The sequence below is a fragment of the Pseudophryne corroboree genome, chromosome 1, assembly GCF_028390025.1.
Source record: "Pseudophryne corroboree isolate aPseCor3 chromosome 1, aPseCor3.hap2, whole genome shotgun sequence".
NCBI classification, from domain to species: domain Eukaryota; kingdom Metazoa; phylum Chordata; class Amphibia; order Anura; family Myobatrachidae; genus Pseudophryne; species Pseudophryne corroboree.
In genome coordinates this window covers 456,123,721-456,145,105 of record NC_086444.1, presented here as the reverse complement: position 1 = coordinate 456,145,105, position 21,385 = coordinate 456,123,721, and the positions used below count along the sequence as shown (strand labels likewise).

At 47.7% G+C, this 21,385-nt stretch overlaps 1 protein-coding gene across 2 annotated transcripts in view; it reads left to right on the top strand.

Annotated features, from left to right (window-relative positions):
* RABGGTA (Rab geranylgeranyltransferase subunit alpha) overlaps nt 1-21,385 on the top strand; it is a 283,795-nt gene that overhangs the window by 66,882 nt on the left and 195,528 nt on the right. For both annotated transcript variants that reach the window (XM_063913666.1, XM_063913665.1), the window contains exons 2-3: nt 4,585-4,615; nt 5,420-5,530. In XM_063913666.1, coding sequence (XP_063769736.1) covers nt 4,613-4,615; nt 5,420-5,530 — 114 coding nt within the window. In that variant the 5' untranslated portion in view covers nt 4,585-4,612. The remainder of the gene's footprint in view (nt 1-4,584; nt 4,616-5,419; nt 5,531-21,385) is intronic.

The window sequence follows — 21,385 nt, the reverse complement described above, 5'->3', positions numbered from 1 at the left end:
GTCGACACAGAACGCAGGACGAACCTGTTGACAAACCCTTGGCATGGCGGTCTCCCTGCTTACCTGAGGTTCCCCTTGGTGGACGCAGAGTTGGAAGGTTTTCGGAATGCCTGGGCCATAAAATAAAAATAAAATAAAAAGACCTCACCAGATGTCTAGGTAAACGAGTTATTGCCCAGGGTTACAGGATACTGTTTCAAATACGTCCGCGCGGTCCGTTTCTTACAGCGCGAGGTCCTAGGTGCCCGTTGCGAGCAAGAGTATTACAAACGGCAAAAGCAAGGACTCCTGCATGCAAAGGGGTTATTGTCACCAGCTCCGGATCCTTAAAGAGGGATGGGATTTATTCAAATCCTTTGATAGTACAAAATACCTTCATATACCGATTTGGTCCTCCCATCAAGCTTACTTAAGAGTTGCACGGCCGGTGACGGTTCATTACCAATTCAGGGCCCTGCCATTCGGTCTCTCTAGAGCCCCGAGAATTTTAACAAACTTCATTCCAATCATGGTGACAAGATTGAGACAGGGGTCACGATCATACCTTATCTGGACTATCTGCTAATCCAGGCCATCATCTCAGGAACAGCTCATACAGGATGCTCAGAGATCTCATCAATCTTTCATTCAACATGGGAGGTTTCTGACTTTCCAAACAATCAAACCTCATGCCAACTCAACGGATTATATCCCTAGGTCTCATCTGGGACACTGTACAAATGAGAGTATTCCTACCAGTGAACAAGATCCAGGACCCACTGAGGGTAGTGGCTCCGGTTCTAAGAGCACAGACGGTTTCTCTACACCTCTATAGGTAACTTCTCGGGAAGATAGTGGCGTCATTCGACGCTTTCCAACACGGCAGACTTCATTCCCGGCAATTCCAGATGGCCATCATTGCTCAGAGCAGGTTCGCACTGGTTTCTACATATATGAATCCGACTGCCACCGCAAACCTCCTTGGTCTGGTGGTTGTTACACAAACATCTCACAGCAGGCAAGAGAGTCAGCATTTGGGCTTAAAGGAACCTGACACGGACGCCAGTCTCAGAGGTTGGGGTGCTGTCCTAGAAGAACAAATTCCTCACGGTTTGCAGAATCAGGATGGAGTAAATCCAGTCGGCTATTGCAGGGAGAGTTCATGGTATCCATGAACATAAAAGATGGAGGTCACAGGAGAGCGACCTTACCCATAAACAGGTTCGCACTGAGCGCAGTTTACAATGCGCTTTTCATAGCCAAAGACCTAGTCATGGGTCAACACTAAGGATACAGTCGAACAATGTCACGACGACGGCTTACATAAATCGTCAAGGGGGTTCAAAAGAGAGAGATGGCGTTAGAGGTAGCCACAAAGATCTTGTTGCGGGCAGAAAAGCGAAACATCATCCTCTCGGCAGTGTTCATTCCAGGTGTGGAGAACTGGAAAGCTGATTATCTCAGTCGCCAGGACATGCATCCGGGAGAGTGGTGCCTACATCCGCGGATTTTCAACATGGTGGAGAGGAGATGGGGTCTACCTCAAGTCGACCTAACCGTCTCGGTTAAGCCGTCCGCTGCCCAGATATGTGTCCAGGACAATAGATCCAGCAGCAGCAGTGGACGCATTGACACTTCCTTGGTGTTACAGGAGGGTTTACATTTTTCCTTTTTTCTTTTTCACCCTCATACCCAGGTTTCTGAAATGGTTGAAACGAGGTCGAGTGTGGGCGATTCTAATCGTACCAGATGGGACCTGCAGGAGTTGGTACTCAGACCTGCGAGGGTTACTAGCGGAAGATTATTGGCGGTTACCTCGGAGAGAGAAGAACTGCTATCTCAGAGACCGTTCCACTAGCCAGACCTGAACAGTCTGAGTTTAACAGCGTAGCTATTGAAACCCGGTTCTTAAGGAACAGAGGTATACCAAGAACGGCCATTCCTACGATGATTACCGCTAGGAAGCCGGACACAGTCAGGCACTATTACAGGTTTCGGAAGAGGTACAGAGACTGGTGTCAGGAACGTGGGTGGAATTCGACGAACTTCCACTACTACGGTCTTTTACTCTTCTTTCAGGCCGGTCTGGATGTAAGACTGAGGCTGGGCTCTCTGAGGGTTCAAATATCTGCTCTCTCCATCCTTTTTCAACAGCGGTTGGCATCCTTGCCAGAGGTTCACACCTTTTTACAGTGGGTTCTGAGGATACCACCCCCTTTTCACCATCCTACTGCACCATGGGACTTACATTTGGTGTTGGAATTTCTGAGATCACCAACTTCTGAGCGTTAGCAAGAACAGACCTGTTCGGTCACATTATTGCTTGCCTTGGCTTCGGCCAGGCGGACTTCTGAGTTGGGAGCCTTATCGTGTAAGAGTCCCTTTTTAATTTTACATGAGGATAGGGCAGAACTCCGTACAAGAGCAGATTTCTTTCCTAAGGTTGTTTTTGGGTTTCATGTAACCCAGACAATTGGGGTCCCATCTTTCCAGGGTCTCGCAGATGGGGACGTGTCCTTGGCTGTTGTCCGAGCTTCACGGGTATACGTATGAATTACGTCATCCTTCGGATAGTCGGACCTTTTAGGGTTGACCAACATCTAGGCACTCTTTGTCTAGATGGATTAGACTTACCATTCGACAAGCTTATGATTCCTGTGGCAAGCAGGTTCCGGTTCAGACGGGTGCTCATACCACCCGATCAGTGGGTGCCTCCTGGGCGGCTGCCAGAGGTGTTTCCACTACTCAACTTTGCACAGCGGCGACGTGGTCTTCAGCCCACACGTTCGTGGAATTTTCTAAGTTTGACACCTTCGCATCTGATTGAGTTCAGAAGCTTAGTTTTGCAGGTCACAGACAGCACTCCCTCACTGGGGGATAACTTTGGGACGTCCCCTAATGTCTAAGAATGCTCCAGTGTCCCCTAGTGGATGAAAGAGAAAAGAGGATTTTGGTACTTACCGATAAATCCATTTCTCTGAATCCTCTAGGGAACACTGGACGCCCGCCTCTGTGCTGTCAACCTGCTGTGTTCAAATTTCTTGTTCGTACACACGAGTACGAGTTTATTGGATGCTGTTTGATGGGTTGTACGGTTCGGTTCCTCGCCTTGTGCTATTGTCATGTCCTATTCTCTGTCAAATTTTTCAAACTGAGGGAGGAGGGATGTGAAGGGGGAGGAGCCGGCTGTGCAGACAATGCTAATTTTACATTGTGCCACACCTTCGGTTGCAAGCTTCACACCCCTAATGTCTAAGAATGCTCCAGTGTCCCCTAGAGGATTCAGAGAAATGGATTTATCGGTAAGTACCAAAATCCTCTTATTTGCTCATCATCTTGCAATTTACTGCTTTCTAAACCAGGGATCACCCTCTCCTGTGCACCTGTCACTCCATTGGCACCATGGCACCATTCACTTCTGCTTCACTTCTTGCCTGTCACATTGCTGCATTTCTACATCCTGCTCCTCCTCTCCATCTGCCCATACAGGAATCCTAAGGCTGCATTTTCAACTAACTTGATTTCTTGCTGTATACCTCTTATCTTGGTGAGCTAATCACCTCCTTCGTTATTCAGTGACACCTCTGATTCTCAAATCTACCTCACATCCCTGGCTCCTCTTTTTTGTGTGCGTCCAGCTGTATCTGCTATATACTGTATATTGATTATTAATTTATACATGTTTCATTGTTGGTTACTTAATATTAACATTATTTATTTATTTATGAGCAGTTTCTTATATAGCGCAGCATATTCTGTTGCGCTTTACAATTAGAACAACAGTTATAGAACAAAACTGGGTGAAAACAAACAGACATTAATGTAGGAGGGCCCTGCTCGCAAGCTTACAATATATAGGGAAATAGGCATAGATACACAAGGATAGATGCTACCTATTGCGTAATGGTCCACCAGAAGAATGGGTTGTATGATATGATCACCCAGCAATGTTGGCCAAGGGTCAGAAGGGAGTGAGAGTAAAGAAAGACAAGATATGTGATGTTATGTGTACTGTACAGAGGATGTGATTAGATAGGGAAGCAATGAAGGTTATGTGGGTTATGATAGTTTAATATTTTGCCTAGTTGAGTGAAATCTTAGCAACGTTTTTCTTCCTTTCCCAACAACCTGACAAGCCCAGCTCCCACGGATATAAAGCCCTCTCTGTTGTCACGGTGGAAATTACTGACCTTTTTTTTTTCACCACACTGTAATACGGTGAATGAAGCCAGCTGGTAGAAACCACGCTCAAAGTATATTAGGCACTTGTCAAATCTGTCTTCTGTTAAACTAAAAGGTTTCTACTGTGTAGCATAAATATATTTATTTACTCATATTCATTGCCTAGTCCTGAATTCTAATTATTTCTATTTACATTTCTTTCGTTAACTGAAAAGATATTTATGTATTTATTTTTAAGCAAGGGTTTACACATGTAGTAATTATCAAACCCAATTGGAACAGTTTATGACTAACTGTACATTATCGCACAGTCCTGCCTGTTTATGTGACGTTGCATCAACATAATGATACAATATTTGTGTAGAATCATTTTAAAATGCTGTTCCCATTCTCCTGACCCCCTGGAATGTCTGTCTATTGCAGGTCTGCCGTCCTTAATTTCTGAAACACAATGGTATGTCAAAGTTCATTTTATGTGTGTATATATTCTTGTACGTCACTTACTTGCCTGCATGCTTGCTTGCCATTTTAAGAGCATGGTTCACCACATATCTGTCATCTGAATATCTAATGGCTCCGGTAGCAGGAGAATAGTTAATTGTAAAGGCACCATTGTATGATATGTCATGTAGAAAAGGGTTGTCCATTTGCCAGCCTACATGGTTGACCGTCTTAATCCCTTTCCATAGACTGCTCTGTATAACATTACCTTTTTAATAGGCTTTTATAAATGGAGGATTGGACCACTGGGAGCATGGGACAGTTCCTACTGGGTCAGCACATGGCTGTTCCCCGTGCTCCTCTCTGTGGCGTACAATTTCACTTCCCCATCCATGTTTTTTTAAATCACATTGTTGGATCCATTTGGAGAGCACTATACATATATATAGGTTATTGAATTGTAGCTCCTAGCATCAGGAACCACTTGGTTTTTATCTAGGATGATCTACACCTAGCATAGGGCTTTTGCAAGTTTCATCGATGCGACTGATGGTAGCTTGTAAAGATGCACAAAGCATGTTTGCCGCATCTGAAATTAGGCATTTGGAAGCACAGATGTACACCAGGGAAGGGCTTTATAGCGGTATTAGCCGAAAAATGAAGGTACAACTGCAGCAAACGATAGAAGGTCCCCATTAGGGTTGGGTCCATAAATTTCCAGGTTGGTTTTCCATCCCAATACGCTTTTAAGCTGGCCTGATCTTGATGTTCAGAAGTAGAAAGTGATCATGAAAGCATACTGATCTTTTACCTCCAGCATGGTCGGGTTAAAGTTAAGACTTCCTTGGAGCAACAGGAAGTAAAACGGAAGGAGAGAGAGAAAAAGCTACAACTGTATGTGAGTGTGACTCAGGCTGTATTGCATAAGGTGAGAACAATTTAAAAGTCTGACTTCATTGTCTTTACTTTTAGACTTGCAACGCATATACTTTTCTTACTAATGCCAGTCTTCCTTAACAATAACTTTGTACTGCTCTCTTTACATCTGCCCTCTAAGTTACTGTTTTCCAATGTTTCACTGGTGCTCTTTGTATTAGTAATGCATGTAGCTGCTATTATACCAGTAGAGGACTCCATCAGTGCCTGGAGCATACTCCCTGCTCCCCACCCTTCTAGAATATGGAAGGACAGTTATTTACAGTTTACAGTGAAGATCGTGAGAGTGTTTTCTGTCAAAACATGCACAGTGCATGTGTGTTTCTAGAGGGGAGGAATGCAGAAGTAGGACGCATCAATTAGCTATGAGAACTTAAATAAAATAACTGTTTTATGTTTAATGGCTCTTTAAACTCAAACTGTTGCCTGAAGATAGTACAAACTGACAATTTATACCCCTTTCACACTGCACAATATGCCGGGTCAACAAGGGTCGGCGTGCGGTGTGAAAGGGGCATAGCCGAAATCGCCGGTCGCCTGACCCGGCAATTCAACCCGGGAATAAAGCAGTGTTATACCCGGGTTGAATACCGGGTCAGCGGCTGCGTAAACGGGCTCCCGGGTCGATGCGTCCCGGCACCCGTTTCCTACAGCAGGGAGAAGCGGCGCGGAGATGATCTCATCTCCCAGCCCCACCTCCGCCCCCCGCTGCTATGGCAACCCACCCGGCATATTGCCGGGTCGGGAAAGTCTGCAGCAGCTGCCAATGCAGGATCCCACCCGGGAAGGACCCGTTTCCAATTCCCGGGTGGGATCCGGCATTGGCAGTGTGAAAGGGGTATAACAGTTGCATTACCACCTATAGTGATTAACATTTTTCTGTGAGTGGAAGGACCAATGAGAGGCTGCCGTGCCCTTTATTGCAGCTCCTCATTGATCCTCACACTCCCCTCTCAAATGCCACATAGACCTTGGTTTCAGTAGGCTTGTGAGACTAAACATGGAGCACGGGGGAAAATTAGCTAAACAGAGGATTCTCCTGGAATCTGGAAAGTAGGCAGAGCTATAATGTTCTGCCCCCTCCTTATTCAGTGTCCATTTGCAAGCCACAGCCAAGAGATTTCAGCTTGTGATTGGACCTCCCACTCGCACACCTTGCCAGATAAGTTATAGAGGTTAGTAAAATGTATCTTGCAGCTGATAGTGCAGCTTTAAGCTGTACCAATATATAGTACAAGACTTTGGGGGGTATTTATCAAAGTTTAAAGAGAGATAAAATTGTAAGAGACGAAGTACCAACCAGTGACTGACTGGTGATCTAAAACAGCCCTGGAGTCATTCTGTGTCAAATCAACACACTGATTTTACCTCACCAGCTCAGATTTTGATAACATTTTATATTGTATATATGAGGTCTAAGAAAAATACAAAATATTATTTAAATATCTCATGCCATTTCCAAAATATGGCTATGTAAAGTTTTAAAAAATCCAGCAAACTGTAACATCGCCTTAACAGCTCTCCTACTAAAGCTAGAGAGATTGGAGTGGTGTCATATAACTGTGTGCTAGTGCCCTTTCCTATGATAAACAACACAATAGGCTTCGCAAGGAAAAAAAATTTTTACATTCAAACTGAAATTTTTTCTCATGATTATGGAGCGACAAAAAAGTTAAAAAAAAATCAGGAAATAGTCTATACTAATGTTAAATGTTTGTCAAACATGGGGACAGCCGGCAGGCATACAGGGAGATCAGCCTCAATATTGAATAGGTCGAATCAGGATTCGACCTTAAAAAGTCGAAAAACTGCCGTCTTTTCAACAGACGGCAGTTTTTGACTTTTTAAGGTCGAATCCTGATATTCCCCTATGAATAGTATTTCTATTTAACTTGATTTATATAATTAAACTAATGAAGCCATCAAATCTATTATTACCTATTACTTCTTGTAATACACCCGGCTTTTTTTAAATAAACTATGTTGCTTTAAAATCATTTTTAACTATGAGCCAATTATCCTCCCACTATTACATTTTGACAAACATTTAACATTATAGACTATTGTATTTCCTGATTATTATAAATGTTTTTTACTTTTTTGTTAAAAAATGTCAGTCTGAATATGGAAAAAGTCCCCCCCTCCCCCCAAAGCAATTACACCACTCCTACCCCTCTAGCTTAATTAGGAGAACTGCTATGGCGATTTAAAAATATGCTGTTTATGTGTTTTTTGACAGATCTTTGAAAACTTTACATAGCCAGAATTTGGAAACGGCATGAGATATTTAAATTAAAAAAAATGTATATTTTTCTTAGACTACATATATACTCTCCATACACCAAATCTGAACAAAATGTGAGCTGGTGTGGTAAAATTTTAACAAAAAGATAGTTGAATTGACACGGAATTTTGCGTTTGCCTGACAAGGAGGCGTGTCCTCATCACACAGGGCGTGTCACGGGGGCCTGGCCTCGCGACACGCTCTATTTCTCTATGCCAGACGGCCAAGCAAAGCGCTGGGAGGTGGTGCTGTTCAGCCAGCCCCCGTATCTCTGTGTGCCAAGCAGAACTGCTTTGTCAGGCTTTTAGGCCGGACCGGCCCATCAAGCCATTGGCCCTTCTTGCATTTAAAAAAATCAAGAAGGGAAAAGAAAGACTCTATGCTGGGGCAATTCTTATTGAGAAAATGAGACCGTAAAATGTAACCTTTATTATGGATCATTTAAAATATAGTGTGACAGACAAGATAAGGTATTCCAAACACAAATATAAATATTTGCCAGAAGTGATAGATGGCCAGTCCGCTCCTGGTACCAACCAGTCGGCTCCTAACAGTAATTTCTGCTGCGGGGTACACTGTGCTCCACAGGGAATGACATTGGGGTGTAGAGCTTTGACTGTTCCCAGAATGCATAGCGCTGCCTCCTCTATAACCCCGCCTCCGTACACCGGAGCTCAGTTTTGTAGTTGGTGCTATGCAGTAAGCAGGCATACGTCAGGGGGGCTGCTCCTGCAGCCCTGAGAAGAAGCTTTTAAAGAAAACTGAAGACTTCCAGGGCTGTGTTAAATGTCAGTCAGACATCTCCTGCTGCAGCTCCATCACCTCCCCCAGCGGCGCTGTACACTCCCGCGCCCTGGTTGCCGAGTACCTACAGCGGAGGCTCCGTTTTTTTCCAATTAGTCACACAAACGACCGCTGTTCTCCTGGATCGCATGGCCGCACTCAGGGAGGAGGTAAGTGGGTCCCCCTGGCGGGACAAGCTGTAAATCGCGATCCCGCGTGGCCGGTGGGAGGCGGGCCGTGCGCGCTGGAGTGGACACTGTGGCAGTACAGGGACGCCACTAGACCACCAGGGCATGGGCACAGGTTGGTTTTCTCTCATAAAACCGTTTATTTCTCTAACTTCCTAAGTGGATGCTGGGACTCCGCAAGGACCATGGGGAATAGCGGCTCCGCAGGAGACTGGGCACAACTAAAGAAAGCTTTAGGATTACCTGGTGTGCACTGGCTCCTCCCTCTATGACCCTCCTCCAGACCTCAGTTAGAATTTTGTGCCCGGCTGAGCTGGATGCACACTAGGGGCTCTCCTGAGCTCTTAGAAAAAGAAAGTTTATTTTAGGTTTTTTATTTTCAGTGAGATCTGCTGGCAACAGACTCACTGCTACGAGGGACTAAGGGGAGAGAAGCGAACCTACCTGCTTGCAGCTAGCTTGGGCTTCTAGGCTACTGGACACCATTAGCTCCAGAGGGATCGAACACAGGCCCAGCCTCGGTCGTCTGGTCCCGGAGCCGCGCCGCCGTCCCCTTTACAGAGCCAGAAGCAAGAAGACGTTCCTGGAAATCGGCGGCAGAAGACTTCGGTCTTCATCAAGGTAGCGCACAGCACTGCATGGGTGCAGGGCGCTGGGGGGGGGCGCCCTGGGCTGCAATATAGAGTACCTTGCTGGCATAAAGACTATATATGTGTAAAATACCCCTGCCAGATATACATATAAAAAAGCGTGAGAAGTCCGCCGAAAAAGGGGTGGGGCTATCTCCCTCAGCACACTGGCGCCATTTTCCCTCACAGCTCCGCTGGAAGGATCGCTCCCAGGCTCTCCCCTGCAGTTTCCAGACTACATAGGGTAAAAAAGAGAGGGGGGGGCACTAAATTTAGGCGCAATATTGTATATATAAGCAGCTATTGGGAAAAATCACTCAGTTATAGTGTTAATCCCTGTGTTATATAGCGCTGTTGGTGTGTGCTGGCATACTCTCTCTCTGTCTCCCCAAAGGGCTTTGTGGGGTCCTGTCCTCAGTCAGAGCATTCCCTGTGTGTGTGCGGTGTGTCGGTACGGCTGTGTCGACATGTTTGATGAGGAGGCTTATGTGGAGGCGGAGCAGGTGCCGATAACTGTGATGTCACCCCCTGCGGGGCCGACACCTGAATGGATGGTCATGTGGAAGGAATTACGTGATAGTGTCGACTCCTTACATAAAAGGTTTGACGACATAACAGATGTGGGACAGCCGGCTTCTAAGCTCGTGCCTGCCCAGGCGTCTCAAAAGCCATCGGGGGCCCTAAAACGCCCGCTACCTCAGATGGCAGACACAGATGTCGACACGGATACCGACTCCAGTGTCGACGACGAGGAGACGAGTGTACATTCCAATAGAGCCACCCGTTATATGATTGCGGCAATGAAAAATGTCTTGCACATTTCTGATATTACCCCGGGTACCACAAAAAAGGGTATAATGTTTGGGGAGAAAAGACTACCAGTGGTTTTTCCCCCATCTGATGAATTAAATGAAGTATGTGAAGAAGCGTGGGCTTCCCCCGATAAGAAACTGGTAATTTCTAAAAAGTTACTAATGGCGTACCCCTTCCCGCCAGAGGACAGGTTACGCTGGGAGACATCCCCTAGGGTGGATAAAGCGCTCACACGTCTATCAAAGAAGGTGGCACTACCGTCTCCGGACACAGCCGCCCTAAAGGAACCTGCTGATAGAAAGCAGGAGGCTATCCTGAAGTCTACACACTCAGGTATTATACTGATTATACTGAGACCAGCTATTGCTTCAGCGTGGATGTGCAGTGCTGCAGCTGCGTGGTCAGATTCCCTGTCAGAAAATATTGATACCTTAGACAGGGACACTATATTGCTAACCATAGAGCACAGAGGGATATTTGCCGGCTGGCATCTAGAATAAATGCAATGTCCATTTCTGCCAGGAGGGGTTTATGGACTCAGCAGTGGACAGGGGATGCAGATTCTAAAAGTCACATGGAAGTTTTGCCTTACAGGGGTGAGGAATTGTTTGGGGATGGTCTCTCTGACCTAGTTTTCACAGCGACAGCTGGGAAATCAGCTTTCTCTGACGTCCTAGTGGATGCTGGGGACTCCGTAAGGACCATGGGGAATAGCGGCTCCGCAGGAGACTGGGCACATCTAAGAAAGCTTTAGGACTACCTGGTGTGCACTGGCTCCTCCCCCTATGACCCTCCTCCAGACCTCAGTTAGAATCCTGTGCCCGGCTCGAGCTGGATGCACACTAGGGGCTCTCCTGAGCTCCTAGAAAAGAAAGTATATTTTAGGTTTTTTATTTTACAGTGAGACCTGCTGGCAACAGGCTCACTGCACCGAGGGACTAAGGGGAGAAGAAGCGAACCTACCTGCTTGCAGCTAGCTTGGGCTTCTTAGGCTACTGGACACCATTAGCTCCAGGGGGATCGACCGCATGGAACCGTCCATTGATGTTCGGTCCGGAGCCGCGCCGCCGGCCCCCTTACAGAGCCAGAAGCAAGAAGAGTCCGGAAAATCGGCGGCTGAAGACATCAGTCTTCTCCAAGGTAGCGCACAGCACTGCAGCTGTGCGCCATTGCTACTCATTACACACTTCACACTGCGGTCACTGAGGGTGCAGGGCGCTAGGGGGGGGCGCCCTGAGCAGCAATAAATACACCTTGGCTGGCAAAAATATCACAATATATAGCCCCAGAGGCTATATATGTGATAATTACCCCTGCCAGAATACACAAAATAGCGGGAGAAAAGTCAGCCGAAAAGGGGGCGGAGCTATCTCCTTCAGCACACTGGCGCCATTTTTCCCTCACAGCTCCGCTGGAAGGAAGCTCCCTGGCTCTCCCCTGCAGACTACACTACAGAAAGGGTAAAAAAGAGAGGGGGGGGGGGCACAAATTTAGGCGCAATATAAATGTATAGCAGCTATAAGGGGATATAATTTAGTTAATCCCTGTATTATATAGCGCTCTGGTGTGTGCTGGCATACTCTCCCTCTGTCTCCCCAAAGGGCTTCGTGGGGTCCTGTCTTCTATCAGAGCATTCCCTGTGTGTGTGCGGTGTGTCGGTACGACTGTGTCGACATGTTTGATGAGGAGGCTGATGTGGAGGAGGAGCAGGTGCCTATAAATGTGTTGTCGCCCCCTGCGGGGCAGACACCTGAGTGGATGGACTTGTGGAAGGAATTACGCGAAAGAGTCGACTCCTTACATAAGAAATTTGACGACATGCCAAATGTGGGACAGACGGCTTCTCAGCTCGTGCCTGCCCAGGCGTCTCAAGGGCCATCAGGGGCTTTAAAGCGCCCGTTCCCTCAGATGGCAGACACAGATGTCGACACGGATACTGATACCAGTGTCGACGACGATGACGCAAACGTAATGTCCACTAGGGCCACTCGTTATATGATTGAGGCTATGAAAAATGTTTTACACATTTCTGATGTAACCCCAGGTACCACAAAAAAGGGTATTATGTTTGGGGAGAAAAAACTTCCAGTAGTTTTTCCCCCTTCTGAAGAATTAAATGATGTGTGTGAGGTAGCATGGGCTTCCCCCGATAGAAAATTGGTGATTCCAAAAAGATTATTAATGGCGTACCCTTTCCCGCCAGAGGATAGGTCACGTTGGGAAACACCACCTAGGGTGGATAAAGCGCTCACACGTTTGTCAAAATAGGTGGCACTACCGTCTCCGGATACGGCCGCCCTAAAGGAGCCTGCGGATAGAAAGCAGGAGGCTCTCCTGAAGGCTATATACACACACACTGGTGTTATACTGAGACCAGCTATTGCTTCAGCCTGGATGTGCAGTGCTGCAGCGGCGTGGTCGGAATCCCTGTCAGAAAACATTGACACCCTAGACAGGGACACTATATTGCTTAACATAGAGCATATTAAAGACGCGGTCTTTTACATAAGAGATGCACAGAGGGATATTTGCCGGCTGGCATCTCAAATCAGTGCGCTGTCCATTTCTGCCAGAAGAGGGTTATGGACCCGGCAGTGGACAGGAGATGCAGATTCTAAAAGGCACATGGAAGTTTTGCCTTACAAGGGTGAGGAGTTGTTTGGGGATGGTCTTTCGGACCTAGTGTCCACAGCAACGGCTGGGAAGTCAGCCTTCTTACCACATGTCCCCTCACAATCAAAGAAAGCACCGTATTATCAGGTGCAGTCATTTCGTCCCCAAAAGAACAGGCGAGGTAGAGGCGCGTCCTTTCTGCCCAGAGGTAGAGGGAAAAAGCTGCAGCATTCAGCCAGTTCCCAGGAACACAAGTCCTCCCCCGCTTCATCAGCTAAGTCCACCGCATGACGCTGGGGCTCAACAGGCGGTGACAGGTACGGTGGGGGCCCGTCTCAAATATTTCAGCAATCAGTGGGCTCGCTCACTGGTGGACCCCTGGATCCTTCAAGTGGTATCTCAGGGGTACAAGCTGGAATTCGAGACATTACCTCCCCGCCGTTTCCTCAAATCTGCCTTACCAATGACTCCCGCAGACAGGGAGGCGGTGTTAGAGGCGATTCACAAGCTGTATTCCCAGCAGGTGATAGTAAAAGTGCCCCTACTTCAACAAGGGCGGGGTTACTACTCCACAATGTTTGTGGTACCGAAACCGGATGGTTCGGTGAGACCCATTTTAAATTTAAAATCCTTGAACACATATCTAAAATAATTCAGGTTCAAGATGGAATCGCTCAGGGCGGTGATTGCAAGCCTGGAAGAGGGGGATTACATGGTATCTTTGGACATCAAGGATGCTTACCTACATGTCCCCATTTACAATCCTTACCTGGAGTACCTCAGATTTGTGGTACAGGATTTCCATTACCAATTCCAGACGTTGCCGTTCGGCCTGTCCACAGCACCGAGGGTATTTACCAAGGTAATGGCCGAAATGATGATACTCCTTCGAAAAAAGGGAGTTTCAATTATCCCATACTTGGACGATCTCCTGATAAAAGCGAGATCCAGAGAGCAGTTGTTAGTGGGCGTAGCACTATCTCAGGAGGGCTACACCAGCATGGTTGGATTCTGAATATTCCAAAGTCACAGCTGGTTCCTGCGACACGCCTACTGTTCCTGGGACTGATTCTGGACACAGTCCAGAAAAAAGTGTTTCTCCCAGAGGAAAAAGCCAAGGAGCTGTCATCTCTGGTCAGAGGCCTCCTAAAACCAAGACAGGTGTCGGTACATCACTGCACACAAGTTCTGGGAAAGATGGTAGCTTCCTACGAAGCGATCGCATTCGGCAGGTTCCATGCCAGAATTTTTCAGTGGGACCTCTTGGACCAATGGTCCGGATCGCATCTTCAAATGCATCGGCTGATAACCCTGTCTCCAAGGACCAGGGTGTCTCTCTTGTGGTTGCTGCAGCGTGCTCATCTCGTGGAGGGCCGCAGATTCGGCATACAGGACTGGGTCCTGGTGACCACGGATGCCAGCCTTCGAGGCTGGGGGGCAGTCACATTGGGAAGAAACTTTCAAGGACTTTGGACAAGTCACGAGACTTCCCTACATATAAATGTTCTGGAATTGAGGGCCATTTACAATGCCCTGAGTCAGGCAAAGGCCCTGCTTCAAAACCAACCGGTTCTGATCCAGTCAGACAACATCACGGCGGTCGCCCATGTAAACCGACAGAGCGGCACAAGAAGCAGGGCGGCGATGGCAGAAGCCACAAGGATTCTCCGATGGGTGGAAAATCACGTGTTAGCACTGACAGCAGTGTTCATTCCGGGAGTGGACAACTGGGAAGCAGACTTCCTCAGCAGGCACGACCTCCACCCGGGAGAGTGGGGACTTCATCCAGAAGTCTTCCAAATGCTGGTAAACCGTTGGGAAAGACCACAGGTGGACATGATGGCGTCCCGCCTCAACAAAAAACTAGAAAAATATTGCGCCAGGTCAAGGGACCCTCAGGCGATAGCGGTAGACGCTCTAGTGACACCGTGGGTGTACCGGTCAGTTTGTGTGTTCCCTCCTCTTCCTCTCATACCCAAGGTGCTGAGGATAATAAGGAAAAGAGGAGTAAGAACGATAATCTTTGTTCCGGATTGGCCAAGAAGGTCTTGGTACCCGGAACTTCAAGAGTTAATCTCAGAGGACCCATGGCCTCTGCCACTCAGACAGGACCTGCTGCAGCAGGGGCCCTGTCTGTTCCAAGACTTACCGCGGCTGCGTTTGACGGCATGGCGGTTGAACGCCGGATCCTAAAGGAAAAGGGCATTCCGGAAGAAGTCATCCCTACGCTGATTAAAGCCAGGAAGGATGTAACTGTTAAACATTATCACCGCATATGGCGAAAATATGTTGCTTGGTGTAAGGCCCCAACAGAGGAATTTCAACTGGGTCGATTTCTACACTTCCTACAGGCAGGAGTGACTATGGGCCTAAAATTAGGCTCCATTAAGGTACAGATCTCGGCTCTGTCGATTTTCTTCCAGAAGGTACTAGCTTCACTACCTGAAGTTCAGACATTTGTAAAAGGAGTGCTGCATATTCAGCCCCCCTTTGTGCCTCCAGTGGCACCCTGGGATCTCAACGTGGTGTTGAGTTTCCTAAAATCACATTGGTTTGAACCACTGAAAACCGTGGATCTAAAATATCTCACGTGGAAAGTGGTCATGTTATTGGCCTTGGCTTCGGCCAGGCGTGTATCAGAGTTGGCGGCTTTGTCATGTAAATGCCCTTATTTGATTTTCCATATGGATAGGGCAGAATTGAGGACCCGTCCTCAGTTTCTCCCTAAGGTGGTGTCAGCCTTTCACTTGAACCAACCTATTGTAGTGCCTGCGGCTACTAGGGACTTGGAGGATTCCAAGTTACTGGACGTAGTCAGGGCCCTGAAAATTTATGTTTCCAGGACAGCTGGAGTCAGGAAAACTGACTCGCTATTTATCCTGTATGCACCCAACAAGTTGGGTGCTCCTGCTTCAAAGCAGACTATTGCTCGCTGGATTTGTAGCACAATTCAGCTGGCGCATTCTGCGGTGGGATTACCGCAGCCTAAATCTGTAAAAGCCCATTCCACAAGGAAGGTGGGCTCATCTTGGGCGGCTGCCCGAGGGGTCTCGGCTTTACAACTTTGCCGAGCTGCTACTTGGTCAGGGGCAAACACGTTTGCTAAATTCTACAAATTTGATACCCTGGCTGAGGAGGACCTTGAGTTCTCTCATTCGGTGCTGCAGAGTCATCCGCACTCTCCCGCCCGTTTGGGAGCTTTGGTATAATCCCCATGGTCCTTACGGAGTCCCCAGCATCCACTAGGACGTCAGAGAAAATAAGATTTTACTCACCGTTAAATCTATTTCTAGTAGTCCGTAGTGGATGCTGGGCGCCCGTCCCAAGTGCGGACTGTCTGCATTACTTGTATATAGTTATTGTTAACTAAAAGGGTTATTGTTGAGCCATCCGTTGAGAGGCTCTGTTATGTTCATACTGTTAACTGGGTATAATATCACGAGTTATACTGTGTGATTGGTGTGGCTGGTATGAGTCTTACCCGGGATTCAAAATCCTTTCCTATTGTGTCAGCTCTTCCGGGCACAGTATCCTAACTGAGGTCTGGAGGAGGGTCATAGGGGGAGGAGCCAGTGCACACCAGGTAGTCCTAAAGCTTTCTTAGATGTGCCCAGTCTCCTGCAGAGCCGCTATTCCCCATGGTCCTTACGGAGTCCCCAGCATCCACTACGGACTACGAGAAATAAATTTACCGGTGAGTAAAATCTTATTTTTTTACCCCATGTTCCCTCACAGCCAAAGAAAGCACCGTATTATCAAGTACAGTCCTTTCAGCCCCAGGAAGGCAAGCGGGTTAGAGGCGCGTCCTTTCTGCCCAGAGGCAGAGGTAGAGGGAAAAAGCTGCAAAATACAGCCAGTTCCCAGGAACAAAAGTCCTCCCCCGCTTCCTCTAAGTCCACAGCATTACGCTGGGGCTCCACTGGCGGAGCCAGGTGCGGTGGGGGCCCGTCTCAAGTACTTCAGCGCTCAGTGGGCTTGCTCACGGGTGGATCCCTGGAATCTACAAGTGGTATCTCAGATGTACAAGCTGGAATTCGAGACGTCTCCCCCTCGCCGTTTCCTCAAATCTGCCATGCCAACGACTCCCTTGGACAGGGAGGCAGTGCTGGAGGCAATTCACAAGCTGTATTCGCAGCAGGTGATAGTCAAGGTACCCCTCCTTCAACAAGGAAGGGGTTACTATTCCACAATGTTTGTGGTACCGAAACCGGACGGTTCGGTGAGACCCATTTTAAATTTGAAATCCTTGAACACGTATATAAAAAGATGCAATTTCAAGATGGAATCGCTCAGGGCGGTTATTTCAAGCCTGGAGGAAGGGGATTACATGGTATCACTGGGCATCAAGGATGCTTACCTGCATGTCCCCATTTACCCACCTTTACCAGGAGTACCTCAGATTTGTGGTACAGGAATGTCATTACCAATTCCAGACGTTGCCGTTTGGTCTGTCCACGGCACCGAGGGTATTTACGAAGGTAATGGCCGAAATGATGATACTCCTTCGAAAAAAGGGAGTTATAATTATCCCGTACTTGGACGATCTCTTTATAAAGGCGAGGTCCAGGGAACAGTTGTTGATCGGAGTAGCACTAGCTCGGGAAGTGCTACAACAGCACGGCTGGATCCTGAATATTCCAAAGTCGCAGCTGGTTCCTGCAACGCGTCTATTGTTCCTGGGGATGGTTCTGGACACAGAACAGAAAAAGGTGTTTCTCCCGGAGGAGAAGGCCAAGGAGTTGTCATCGCTAGTCAGAGACCTCCTAAAACCAAAACAGGTGTCGGTGCACCACTGCACGCGAGTCCTGGGAAAAATGGTAGCTTCTTACGAAGCAATTCCATTCGGAAGGTTCCATGCAAGGATCTTTCAGTGGGATCTGTTGGACAAGTGGTCCGGATCGCATCTTCAGATGCATCGGCTGATAACCCTGTCTGCAAGGACCAGGGTGTCTCTACTGTGGTGGCTGCAGAGTGCTCATCTTCTGGAGGGCCGCAGATTCGGCATACAGGACTGGGTCCTGGTGACCACGGAAGCCAGCCTTCGAGGCTGGGGGGCAGTCACACAGGGAAGAAATTTCCAAGGACTATGGTCAAGCCAGGAGATTTCCCTACACATAAATATTCTGGAACTAAGGGCTATTTACAATGCCCTAAGTCAGGCAAGACCCCTGTTTCAAGGCCAGCCGGTGCTGATCCAGTCAGACAACATCACGGCGGTCGCCCATGTAAACCGACAGGGCGGCACAAGAAGCAGGATGGCGATGGCAGAAGCCACAAGGATTCTCCGATGGGCGGAAAATCAAGTGTTCGCACTGTCAGCAGTGTTCATTCCGGGAGTGGACAACTGGGAAGCAGACTTCCTCAGCAGGCACGACCTCCACCCGGGAGAGTGGGGACTTCATCCAGAAGTCTTCCGGCTGATTGCAAACCGTTGGGAAAGACCACAGGTGGACATGATGGCGTCCCGCCTCAACAAAAAGCTAGAAAAATATTGCGCCAGGTCAAAGGACCCTCAGGCGATAGCGGTGGACGCTCTAGTGACACCGTTGGTGTACCAGTCGGTTTATGTGTTCCCTCCTCTTCCTCTCATACCCAAGGTACTGAGGATAATAAGAAGGAGAAGAGTAAGAACTATACTCATTGTTCCGGATTGGCCAAGAAGAGCTTGGTACCCAGAACTTCAAGAAATGATCTCAGAGGACCCATGGCCTCTACCGCTCAGACAAGACCTGCTGCAGCAGGGGCCCTGTCTGTTCCAAGACTTACCGTGGCTGCGTTTGACGGCATGGCGGTTGAACACCGGATCCTAAAGGAAAAGGGCATTCCGGAGGAAGTCATTCCTATGCTGATCAAAGCCAGGAAGGATGTGACCGGAAAACATTATCATCGCATATGGCGAAAATATGTTGCGTGGTGTGAGGCCAAAAAGGCCCCAACGGAGGAATTTCAGCTGGGTCGATTCCTGCACTTCCTACAGTCAGGGGTGACTATGGGCCTCAAATTGGGTTCCATTAAGGTCCAGATTTCGGCTCTGTCGATTTTCTTCCAAAAAGAACTGGCTTCACTGCCTGAAGTTCAGACTTTTGTTAAAGGAGTGCTGCATATTCAGCCCCCTTTTGTGCCTCCCGTTGCACCTTGGGATCTCAAAGTGGTGTTGGATTTCCTAAAGTCGCGTTGGTTTGAGCCACTTAAAACCGTGGAGCTAAAATATTTCACGTGGAAGGTGGTCATGCTGTTGGCCTTGGCCTCGGCCAGGCGTGTGTCAGAGTTGGCGGCTTTGTCATGTAAAAGCCCTTATCTGATTTTCCATATGGATAGGGCGGAATTGAGGACTCGTTCCCAATTCCTGCCTAAGGTGGTATCAGCTTTTCATTTGAACCAACCTATTGTGGTGCCTGCGGCTACCAGGGACTTGGAGGATTCCAAGTTGCTGGACATAGTCAGGGCCCTGAAAATTTATGTTTCCAGGACGGCTAGAGTCGGGAAAACTGACTCGCTATTTATCCTGTATGCACCCAACAAGCTGGGTGCTTCTGCTTCTAAGCAGAGTATTGCTTGCTATATCTGTAGCACGATTCAGCTTGCACATTCTGCGGCTGGACTGCCGCATCCTAGATCAGCGAAAGCCCATTCCACGAGGAAGGTGGGCTCTTCTTGGGCGGCTGCCCGAGGGGTCTCGGCTTTGCAACTTTGCCGAGCAGCTACTTGGTCGGGGTCAAACACATTTGCAAGATTTTACAAGTTTGACACCCTGGCTGAGGAGGACCTAGAGTTCGCTCATTCGGTGCTGCAGAGTCATCCGCACTCTCCCGCCCGTTTGGGAGCTTTGGTATAATCCCCATGGTCCTTGTGGAGTCCCAGCATCCAATTAGGACGTTAGAGAAAATAAGATTTTACTCACCGGTAAATCTATTTCTCGTAGTCCGTAGTGGATGCTGGGCGCCCATCCCAAGTGCGGATTGTCTGCAATACTTGTATATAGTTATTGTTTAACTAAAGGGTTATTGTTGAGAGCCATCTGTTGAGAGGCTCTGTTGTATTTCATACTGTTAACTGGGTATAGTATCACGAGTTGTACGGTGTGATTGGTGTGGCAGGTATGAGTCTTACCCGTGATTCCAAATCCTTTCCTTATTGTGTCAGCTCTTCCGGGCACAGTATCCTAACTGAGGCTTGGAGGAGGGTCATAGGGGGAGGAGCCAGTGCACACCAGGTAGTCCTAAAGCTTTCATTAGTTGTGCCCAGTCTCCTGCGGAGCCGCTATTCCCCATTGTCCTTGCGGAGTCCCAGCATCCACTACGGACTACGAGAAATAGATTTACTGGTGAGTAAAATCTTATTTTAAGCCCCCAGTACCCGGTGGTGAAGTCCAGCAGGGGATAAGGCTTTGACCTGTAGCTCCTCCCCCAGCCCCAAGGCGCCATTTCAAGTAAATGTTCCCGCCCTGGAGCTGCATATCTCTCTCTCTCCCTCACTCCCTGTCAGCATTTGGGTGCCATTAGGACAAGCTGAGCTGATCCTGGGACTGTTTGGGCAAATCTGACACTTAAGTATTCTACATGTCTGCTGACAGTGTTAGTTAAGAAAAAGTGCATTTAGTCAGGGTTATTTAGTACAAGTACCCTGTGATATACTTCCAGTCTCTACTGTGCATTGTTATATCTATTAAGTGTATAGCTATACTTAGTACTACTATGTATTGTTAGTCCAGTGCAGTTTTATTGCATGTCATAATTTCTGCATTGTACAAACTGTGACTGTGTGTGTGCATATACAGCTGCTGTGTGACCTCCATTTCATGTATCTCACCGAGATTGCTATTGATAAAGCCTAATATTTATCTTATATAACACACTATAAAGAGGTTAAGAAACACAGTACGCAATTGGCGCACGAGGTACCGTAAGGGTACGCTCTTAGCGTAGCGGACGCTGTATCGGGAGCGAGCCGCTCGAGCGACACAAACGCTCGCGAGAATACGCTGTTGGTATCGGGCACACTATAGGTGAGCGACTACCGTAATGCTACGCTATCAGCGTAGCGGACGCTGGAGACCACGAGGAGATCACGAGCGGCGCAGACGCTCACAAGATAACAATCAGTAGACCTTGAATGTAACACACAGAAATGATATTCTTATACTGTAAACCCTGTACTGAAACACTGCAGCGATATAACGCTGCTTAACCTTGTTTACACTAAAGTTGTTTGAGCGATAGAGACGCTCCTATTACCCACTGCAATATAATGAACACACACAATACCGGTCTAAGGGTCTAACGCCTTTTAAGGAAATGAATGAACGTTCAAAAGAATAATACAATACAAGTTATACACTACCAAAATAACATAAAATACCTAACCAAGTAACTACACATAAAATACAATAAAGATACAATTACTTTTAAAGGGGAAGGAGAGAGTGAGAGAGAGGGAGAGAGAGAGAGAGAGAAAATGGCTCACAATAACAAGAAAGACAATATGATTGCAGAGAAACTTACGCACAAAAGGTAACAATCGCATGCGCCTCCTGGATA